The sequence below is a fragment of the Macrosteles quadrilineatus genome, unplaced genomic scaffold (assembly GCF_028750875.1).
Source record: "Macrosteles quadrilineatus isolate MER2022 unplaced genomic scaffold, UCM_ALF_1.0 Scaffold_4__1_contigs__length_99947679, whole genome shotgun sequence".
Classification (NCBI taxonomy): domain Eukaryota; kingdom Metazoa; phylum Arthropoda; class Insecta; order Hemiptera; family Cicadellidae; genus Macrosteles; species Macrosteles quadrilineatus.
In genome coordinates this window covers 82,356,964-82,367,689 of record NW_026542597.1, presented here as the reverse complement: position 1 = coordinate 82,367,689, position 10,726 = coordinate 82,356,964, and the positions used below count along the sequence as shown (strand labels likewise).

General features: G+C 34.6%; 1 protein-coding gene across 1 annotated transcript; it reads left to right on the top strand.

Moving 5' to 3' along the window:
• LOC128992546 (uncharacterized) lies at positions 1-9,972 on the top strand. Its single transcript, XM_054416172.1, has 6 exons — positions 1-197; positions 589-655; positions 5,133-5,308; positions 6,318-6,479; positions 7,686-7,840; positions 9,500-9,972. The coding sequence occupies exons 1-6, from the start codon at positions 158-160 to the stop codon at positions 9,587-9,589; spliced, it is 690 nt and encodes a 229-aa protein (XP_054272147.1). The 5' UTR covers positions 1-157; the 3' UTR covers positions 9,590-9,972.
• Positions 9,973-10,726: the final 754 nt, after the last annotated feature.

Here is a 10,726-nt window from a genome sequence, read left to right as displayed (position 1 = left end):
CCATCTCCATCACTGATTTATTTATTTACTGTTTACTACTTCAGAAATAGTTCTCTATTTTTCATTAAATTCGTAGCAAGCAATACATATATTGCTGTAATTCTTACGTGATTAAATTACTTATTTTCACTTTGATGACAGTTTTATAGAGAACAATATGTCTCTCAAAACAAATCAGGATTATCATCGAGCATCAAGTAAGTAGCCTAGAATTTGTTTTAATTTAGTCAATAACTCAACGAACACTAGGAATAATATTTGTCTAGTACTTTAAAATCTTAAGCCGCTTTTATACTGGAAATAAAACCTTGTATATAGGCCTAAACATTGTTTTTGGAACTTTACTTTATAAACGTTGGTTAGTGCCTAAAAAACAATAAGTTTTAACACTTCAATATAGGCCTAACTTAGGCTGTGTTACGAAATTATTTGTTTCTTTAGCTCTACATAATGGTTTATAAATTGCAAAATTATATATTTTTAGGGTCAAAAATAAGAAAAACCATCAGTTTTCAAGAACCTTTATTGTAATTTAGCCTAACTTAGGCCTTAAATTAACCACGCAAATAATTTATGGTGCTTTTTCAGATGGTCTTGTGGCTGGAGGAACATTAGCCTATGTGGGAGCTATTTTCCTGTTGATCTCATTCATAAGGTAGGTTCACCTTTTCACCTTTTACCTTGGTCATCTCACTGTAGTCGTAGAGACTAGGGAATCATCATCTTTTTCAGTGTAGGCTAGTATTTTTCATTAGTGTATGTTCTACTATAGCCTAACTCCAATTCATGTGTCATTTTGGATAGTGTAAGTTAATTGACTGTGTATTATAGGCTGTAAGTTAAGCACAGTAAGTTGGGGCTCGCTAATCCAGTATGTTTGAGACTTATGATACTGAATTAAGTTAAGATATGCCAAATGATTGAACATGTTCTAAAACAGCTGTTATTCTAAGATTAGCGCAAAATGATGTGATTGACCACCAAACTTATTTTTTAGGTAAATATTCACTTTCCCCCATCTCACCTAAAACGTTCTATAAGACGTGTTTAAACTGTTCCTAGACACCAACACTACAACTTTCTTAAATGACCTTTTTGTTGTCGAGGCTTCCTGTAGAAAACACACCTGAAAAACTTGCTTTAACATCGTTACAGGGCAGTTTCCTATACTAGACACCACGCCCAGATTACTGCCGTGTGCCTAGTAATCTTGGTAATGGTGTCTAGTAACCTGGGGGTGTCTAGTACCAGAGAGATGTCTAGTATAGGAAACTGCCCTGTCAAGAAAGCGAGTATTTCAGGCGTGGTGTCTACAGGAAGTCTCGGCAACAAAAAAGTCATCTGAGAAAGTTGTTTGTTGGTGTCTAGGAACAGTTTAAACACGTCTTATAGGACGTTTTAGGTGAGATGGGGAAAGTGAATAGTAACCTACTCATATATTGCACATAAAGGCCTAGGTACTTTTAGGCCTACCAGATTTTTCTCTCCAACTCTGACTCATCTTGAATGGGTCCATGAAGCCTACTTCGACAGTCAATAACGGTGTATTGTCCTTAAGGTTTGACCGTTGACCAATTTTCAGTAGGTATTAAATGTTGACCTATATGGCAACTTAGTTGTCTCATTGCTGTGTGTACAACGTTCTGCATTGTGTAAACAACATACAAGCTATGGTATAAACTTTGATATGATTAATTGGATTGATAAGTTATTGGCTGAGACTAGAGATGTGGGCCGGGTAAATACCCAGTGGGTAGGTAAATATAAATTGGGTTTTTACCCGGGTATTTACCCCAGGCCCGGGTAAATACCCAAAAACTGGGTATTTATAATTTTTATTAAAGTTAGAGAAGATTTAGATGTTTTTTTGCAATTATTACCTTGTAAGGATAGTAAAATGATGATAAAATGTGTTAAACAAAATTTCATATGGTCACTACTGGCATTTTACTTCTGGGAAAATCGGCATAAATACCCTGGTCGCATGGTTGCACTGGTCCTGACATGATTTTTTAATTTCTATGATAGATAGATGAATTTATTTTATTGAAAGTGAAAAAAAAAATTTGCAAAGTAATTAATTATTATTTAGAAAGACAGGAAAATTTAACCTAGTAGTGGCCTATGTGTAAACAACTTAAGAAAATAATTTTAAAATTCAATCTGTAGGATGGCAGGATTTAATAATATTTTTGTTTCCAGATCTTTTGTTGGTATCAATGGTATAAAAAAAAATAAAAAATAATAATTTCATAAACTTGTGATACAAAACATTTGAATCTATAGCACAATAAATCTTTCAATATTATATCGACCAAAAAACAGGAGATACGTTTCTTTAGTAGGTTTATCCAAATATATTATTGTTTCCAACTAAGCGGTAACACAGAAAAGTTTAATTACTTAAAAGTATTTTATCATTCTGCCTAATGTCAATCAGGCCTTAGGTCTGCCTAGCCTTCCAAACCATTTATACAATAAAAATTTTGCATCATAAGTACCCAACAATTCCTGGATATTTATAAATTAAAATAATTTTGTTTATGTTATTTAATTGGTTATAAATTTATGAAATAATAAAAATTGAAATAGCCACAGCCTTTTTTAATATATACTATTTTTTAGTGAGTTAAATTTAACTGATGTTACTTGATTTAAGACACGAAACCCCATGCTTATTTACCCAAAATACCCGGGTATTTATGGATTTTGGGTATTTACCCGGGTAAATACCCAGGGTATTTACCCCGAGTTTTAAATACCTGGGTATTTTACATCACTAGCTGAGACCAGAGTCGTCCACTACAAATGACATGTTAGAGCTGGGATAGTAAATCTAGTATATTTATAGGTCTACATGGAGCTCTTTGCCAGGCCACTATCTCACATTTTGTTCAGCGTCCATTCTAGTTAGTGCAACTGATGTCTGCTGTTTGCGTTTTACATCTACATGACTTCTGCTGACCCTGCTGAAATCTCTAAAATGACTAAACACATTAAAAGACCATGACCAATGCAGGTGTTAAGTGCCGTTCCATCGTAGGCCTGATGTACCAGTTTTTATATTATAGTTCGGCCGCTTAGAAAACGACCTGCGCGCTAATACATTAGTCTAATACATTAGTACACAATACATACGAAGTGAAAGCGTTCGTAGTGCACATGTCTAGGGAGTTGAAGACTAGGCCCCTTTACTCCATCAGGGAATTTTTCGAAACCCCTGACTCAGTTTGGACATCATGATCCACCGCCTTGTTTAGTGTATATAGTGTATATAGACAAAGTTTTAATTTTTCATTTGACGCAATCTATCCAGCTATGGCTGGGCAACGATGAAAAACCGGTAAAGGTAAAGGTAATGTTGATGTAATTATTAGGATAGTACTGCGGGTAGTCGTAGTACTCACTAGCACGGACGTTAATCCACACCAGGGAGCATTGCATCCACAGTGCATCCCTATAAATATCCACAATTCGTGGCCTCCTAGTAGCTGGATTACAGGACGACGCCACACTTCCTAGATCTTAGATGAGATTACAAGTTCAATATAGAAAAATGGTCTAATGAATCCGTTAAACACTCAAATATTGAATTGGTTGTAATTGTGTCAAGACTAAATTATGCTAGTTCAATCAATCACTCAATTAATCAATCTTTATTTTAACAAGTAATAATGCAGCATTACATATAGAATAGGTACAAAAATTATCACATGGGCTGCTGCCTGTGCGTGATAAGAGTTGCACAGTGGCTTTTTAATGGTTATCTTGATACTATTTTCACACATAAAAAAAAATTACACTTCTTAGTCTAATATAAATTAAATACATCTTTCAGGCAGGTTGAGAGAAGAAAATGTAATGGGGACTGCGGGTTTGGACAGTAATCAAATAGACCCAGTTTCTTTTGTCAGTAAATGTTAAGTATTAAGAGCTTTGTACTACAGTAGACTCCCTCTAGTTCGGCTTCGGTTGGATCGGCCGCCGGATGGTCCGGCCCGGTCTCAGGGGGACAAGTCATATGTCACGAGCGAATGACCTTCGACAGGATTGAATTTTAATGTTTTTTAGTTTCCGGCCATAGAAGTAAACAATTCATGTAAGTTTAGTTTACGGGTGCTTCTATGGGTGAATTGTTGCATATTACAGATATTACCTATGCAAAACTATGTTACATAACCTCAAAAATACCAAGAACATTTTTTACAAATAATTTTTCTTCGGTCTAATATGTTGAAATGCAGTGTATAATTAAATATTTCGGACCACTTTTTTATGCAGTAGGCTCCCCCATTAGGCTATTGTTTTTTAAACACCACGGTTTATTTGACAAAAATAAATTAAAACAAAACAAAGAAATAGCCATTGTTAGCTTCAAGGTCAAGCTACTGACAATCATCTGCTCACACAAACTGATGTCTGCTGTGCACTTGCTCGCTATCTCACAACAGTTTGTGATTGGGTGATTAGTAACCATGGCAACTTGTTGAATGTGTGGATGAAGAGAAACCAAAGAGGCAAAGAAAGAATAGAAGAACAAAGAAGATAGAAAAAGCGGTGTTTTACGTCATCCATTGTTATCTTTATCCTATTTTACGACTGTCCTTATTATTTTTAAGACTAAGTACTATGATTTTATGCTGTTTTATGAACTGTCTAATGTTTTTATCGACATTCTTATGTTCTGAAACAACATTTAGTACCTAGTAGCCTATGCTGACTACGGTAGCTTTCAGTACTAGACTTTCTATTGTTCTGTTCTTTACGTGATTTATTGCTGTACGTACAGTGTTGTGTAATTTTTGTTTTGATTGGGTAAGCGTGGTTTTAAACGTTTCAGTTTTTATTATTGAACCAAGGTTATTGACTTAACATATCACGATTGCGCAATACTATCATCTGTATTTTGATTATGTAAAATGCACTAAATCCGGTTAGTCCGGCCGTTTTGTAGTTCGGCCAGTGGTCCGGTCCCGAGCTGGCCGAACTAGAGGGAGTCTACTGTATTTCTGATGAAATGCTTGTGAGTTACACAGTTTTACCTGATAGTTACTTCAAATGGCAGTTATTTCTATTTTTGTTTTCCTTTCAATGATAAGAGCCTTAAAATAAGAAAAAAACCTTTTGTGCAGTCCGTTCTGGGTACAGTCCTATGAGGAGACCTCAAGTAACTTCAAGCATATGGGGCTGTGGCAGTATTGCTTCGACCAGTTCCGCTACCCCTATCATCAGTTTGACAAGATGTTTGACGGATGCCACTACATCTACAGTGACGAGTATTACGTGATCAGAGAGTGGTTATTGCCAGGTATGTTTCTGTGGTTATTACGTTTTTACATTTTTTATTTTAATGTTAAAATACTGAAAAGTTATTGCAAGGAAGGGGGGGCATTTCCCAAGTCAGCATGACTTTGTGTACAAGAGTCTTAGCTTCATTAAAATTGTTATCTCTCACTCTGTGTAACATCTTGGTATCATTAATTTCCTATTTTGTTGGAGAGAAAATGTTTAATAGGTTGCTTAATACTTTATTACTTTAAATTTAAAGGGCGACCATACGAAGGTAGCTGTATTTTAGGCCAAGTAGAATGGAGATGAGTGTAGGATGAGTGGCGCGATCTTTAGTTAAGGCCTAAGAAAAAAAATGCTATCTTAAACTTTTTAGTCCTAAACGCTGTGAAATATATATTTGTCAAGTGTAGGCATAGAGTTATGTATGGTAGGCCTACATGGTATGGTAACTTAATCAATTATGGTAAAAGGTTTTTTTGCACCTGACTAAATCCCCCTGAAGCCAAATATTGTGTGCTTTGTGTCTTTATTGTTTACTATGGCAAATCTGGACTTTTTGGCACGTAAGCCTATGCTACCTGATCTCCACTCTTTTTGTAGAAATCATTTTCACTTAGGCTCAATGTATAACAGTTGGCTAACCTAATTTCACTGATAATAACAAAAGTATAGCTAAGTTCAAAAGTAGAACACTTCTAGAGGTTATTTTTTTATTTTTTAAATCAATTTTAATCTGAAAAAACCTAACCTCAGGATAGAATGAGTAACAAATAGTAATAATAATATAAATTTCAAATTCTATAGTCCATTTACAAAATTTAGGCGGTTTAAGGGATAGATTTCCTTTGTTGCCCCACCACTTTCTTTAGCTTGATATACACAAGCTGATCAGCTTTTTGGTGTTTTTCAAAGTTCCCCTCAACCTTCTTAAATATATGTGAATGGAATATTTAATAATAACACTTAGCACTATAATTTTTTCCAGTATGCTAAAAGAAGTTTTACATTATGTTCAATGTTTCCAGGTTGGTTGCTGGCTATCCAGGCCTGGATGACCTTATCATTCCTACTGACGTTCGGCTCCCTGATCATCATCGCACTGATTGTCGTACGATACCCTCTCAGGTTCATACTGCACTACGAGTGGCTGCTGACAGCCATAGCCTTCCTGTGCATAGCTGTGTCTTGTAAGTGGTCACGACTCTTAGTTACCAATTCTCTAGAGAATATAGGCCTAATCGATAACTTGCTTCAATTTGGTTAAAGGAGGTAGTAGAATCCGTCATAGTAGGTTCACATGTTTGTAAAACCGATTGAGAATTTATCGGTGCGTAAAAGTGTTGATTTAATTTATTATTTTAAATGTGGTTTTCACTCGGCTTGCCTTCTCCAAGAGGCAAAATCAGAACCGATCTCACTTGCTGATATAAAAATATTGGGTGTTCCAAAAAGAATGGATCAAATGTAAACTGGAATTAAAACTTTATCATGAGAGATAAATAGTTAACTATATAGGCCTATAATTTTTCTCCTTATCTTCCTAAGTTCATCCTACCTTGGTTTCACCGCCTAACCTCTCTCTATATGGTCTTTGTAATTTGCTTGAATAAAAGTCAATTTGGGGTTCTAGCACTAACCACACAATGTGACGCATCTCAATTTTCTAAAGATTTCTCTGATCTTTTCTTAAAGTTCATGTTTGAGATCGATGAGCAATAGGTACACTTGATCTTTCACAAACTCCCAGACAAAAAATCCCACCTTCGTTAAACTATAAACCATTTAAAGCACCGTGCTTTCAACTGCCCCTCCAAATTGCAACTTAATGTTTTGAAAATTAAAATATGCTAATAACAATGCAACAGCTGATTACTGGTGAAGGGTAGGCCTACTTAAAAAAAAATTAAGACATCAGCTTTATCGTTGGAGATTATACAGCACGCAAAAGTAAAAAATAAAAATAGGTTGGATGGTTGTAACTATTCATTTTAGAGCACCAAAAATAGATTGCTAGGAAATTTCAGGAGATTGATTTAAGGTCTGGAAAGATCACTCAGTCCTCACCTAGAAACTGTGTTCGTTAACACTAACTTTGTATCCCACTAGATTATTTCAAGGAAAGGCTCTAGGCCAGGATTTTTAATTGTAGGACAAAGAAAGATGATAGCAGCTATCTGTACGTACGGGTAGGCCATAGAACAAACAGAAACCACACAATATTTTGTTCATGTGAACTTTCTTTCTCTAGACTTGACAAAGTCCCCCCGTGGGATAAAATATTGTTTGTTATATAGCCCACCTGTACTTTTTATAAGGTAAGCTAGCCTGCTATTCTCTTTATTCTACAATTAAAATTCCTGTGCCACTAGTTTAATGACTGTGTTTTGTTACAGCGTTTCTGATGTTCATCTCGGTGTGGTTGTTTTGGACTCAGTCCTCTCGCAGGGACTGGCTTATGTACCCCAACTTCAACCATCTCTCCTACTCCTACTACTTTGGAGTGTTCTCTTTCTTTGTTCAGACTTATTCAGCATACATTCTTTACTACGTAAGTATACCTTGTGGCTTTGGACATTTAAGTATCGTTGATTTAAGTATCAGTGTAGACAAAAAGAATTTAATATATACCGTCAGCTGTGCTGCGGTTACCAGATTCTGGCGCACACCGCTTGGAGCGCCATTTAGTTACTGCATATGCGCTACGTAAACTACTGTGGTGTGCGCCGGAACCTATGGTAACCATGCAGGCCCGTTTTTGACAATGTCAGCGCCCTAGGCACAACTAATAGTAGCGTCCCTTTGAAATATACTGGGTGTCCCGTAAGTAAACAGCCAAACTCCAGGAAATGGTTCTATGGGTAATAAAAGAGAAAATCAAGAATAACAGTTTTTCCGAAATGGCTTCGTGAACCAGATATTCGCCATTTTCTTTTTTTCACATAAAATTGTTATCTTTAAAGTTTTTCAAGTGATCATTATGAAACTTGGTATGTACGTTAAGGTAACAGACACCCATGTTAGAAAAAATCAATTTTGATTCATCATAAAACTTAAAAATGGAGGCCATTTAAATTTTTTAAGCTTAAATTAAAAAAAAAATGACATATTTTACGAAAAAACGATGAGAACATTTTGATTGAACGATGAGACAATAGTAATGTCCACAGGACTGAGGGAAAAAATCAGAATTTGGCCTCATTCGCGGTAGACGACAAAAATCTCCTCACAACCGCGGGATATGTTCATATATTGCCGCGATCATGGAAGACAATAATTATGTCTACACGACCGTGGGAAATAGCCTATTTAGAATTTGCCGTGATCGCAGAAAACGATAATGATGTCAACACGGCCACGAGGGATTATCAGAGGTTTACCGCAATTACATGTAAATACAATTACCAAATAATTTTTTTATTTTTCCATTTTTGGCGCCCCTCAAAAAAGCTAATTGCCTTGCGCCCTAGGCACGTGCCTACCGTGCCTATTCGGTAAATCGGCCCTGTAACCATGGTAACCTCAGCACGGCTGACAGTCTATATTTAATTCTTGTTGTCTATCTTATCAGGCATCGTTTTGGTGTTTGTATGTTAAGAATTAGTTTTACGGCCTTAATCAAATTTAACATTGTTTTATCTCATTAACAGTGTTATACGTGGGAGAGTTATGTGGCTATTTACTGTCATAAAAATATATTTTTTTGTAATTTTACTTTATTTCCGGCTGTTGTGAACAATTTGCTTATCTGATTAGGGTCTGCTCTGGTCCTGATTGGCAGAACTCTAGTGTAAAGTACAGTATTTACGTTCTGTATTGTTAACAATTTTCAGTGCATTAAGGTCAGTAGTTAATGAAAGCAGAAGTTCTTTTAGATTGGGGGTAGAAAATAGTTACATTGGCAAGTAGAAGTAGTAACCGTTGCTTATTCCTATTTGAGTAAAGATTTGGTGTCCAATTTAGTTTTTGGTTCTGTCAAAAATTAACTAGGTGTTTCAAATGCCAATATTTTGCAATCAAGTTCGTGAATTCAAACAAAACTTGGGCCAGTTTTACTAAAAAAAGTTTGTTTAACCTAGTCTTGTCGGAAAATTTGTTTGTACATCAAAAGTAACAGATTGTAATTTATTTTTGTCAAATGAGTAACAATTTGTATTGCTGATGAATGTAGAGTGAATGTTCATAAGAGAGTGAATTTGCAATGTTTAAGGATGCGCGCCGAGCTTACGACCTTCGCCGTGAGAGCAAGAACCTCGTGATGCAGATGTACGACACCAACTCCCGTAACGGCTTTGTGTGATTGCCACTTTAGCAAAGCGGTAGTTACGGCCTCAGACGACGTAACTGAAATAAACCTAACCTAAGCAATCACTGAATCAAAACATAGCTATAGACTCGTTAGTGTCTTTAGAACACAATTTATTTTTGAAAAAAATATATTCAGAGGTAATTTTCCCAATAGAAATTTTTTACAGGTTTGTAGTAAAAGTTATTGCAGTTTTGGATACTTTTATCATAAAATCTTAGCCAGGTACATGATTTTTTTAATCTAAAGATGATATTTTAAAATTTGTATTTTTAACCTTGTGTAAATAGGCCTTCTTTTAAGTAGACTACTATCAGTTTTACTCAAAGTTTAAATATTTAATAACTCAGAATGGTATTAACATTATACTATAATATAATATTTGTTTACTACACCAAATAAAAAAAATATATTAGAAAACTAAATTTTTTAAGTAAAAAAAATGTTTTTTAGACTTTGTGAAAGAGATATGACTATTTTTATCGTGTGGCCGATTTTTATCCTGATTTCTCTTTCTGTTTTTATACTGATTGGTTACCTATATAGAATGGTCCATAATATAACTGATGTTAAGCAGAATTTTTTTAAAGTTTTTTGATTCATTAGCTTTGGTATATTTTTATGTTACAATTAGTGATGAACATAACAATTTAAAATGCATTGATCCAATGGTATTATTAGTTGGAAGTAAGTATATAGTTTAGGCTTATTTTTATGGCAATTACTTAACTGTAAATGATTCCATCCACTTTTTTTATTTTTTTTTATGAGTGTACAACCTGAAAGTGTGCCTATTTGTGTATGTTTGTATGGTTATATATATTGCGTTTTGAAAACCTAACTATTAAGTTGAAATTAGTATTTGATCTTTTACAAATTTTAATACTGTAATGTGTGTTGCTTTTATATATTTTATATAATAGATTTAGTTATATTTTTTGTAAAATAGCAATAATTTTTATTTTACCAATCGTAGAGCGATGCAATATACAAAATATTTTAGTCCAGTTTGATTGAATTTATTATATTATTTATTTTTATCGTTTAGGGGTTTGCTGAAAATATTTAATTAACAAGATCTATGGTTACGTGCAAATCTTTTATTTTAGAAAAAGAATCTCATTTAGTTTA

What these genes read in the sequence shown, in the direction of transcription:
- LOC128992546 (XM_054416172.1), top strand. Translation starts at nt 158, where the DNA reads ATGTCTCTCAAAACAAATCAGGATTATCATCGAGCATCAA. An exon ending in CTGTTGATCTCATTCATAAG is followed by an intron (nt 656 to 5,132) that starts GTAGGTTCACCT and finishes CCTTTTGTGCAG; the next exon opens with TCCGTTCTGGGTACAGTCCT. An exon ending in CAGAGAGTGGTTATTGCCAG is followed by an intron (nt 5,309 to 6,317) that starts GTATGTTTCTGT and finishes CAATGTTTCCAG; the next exon opens with GTTGGTTGCTGGCTATCCAG.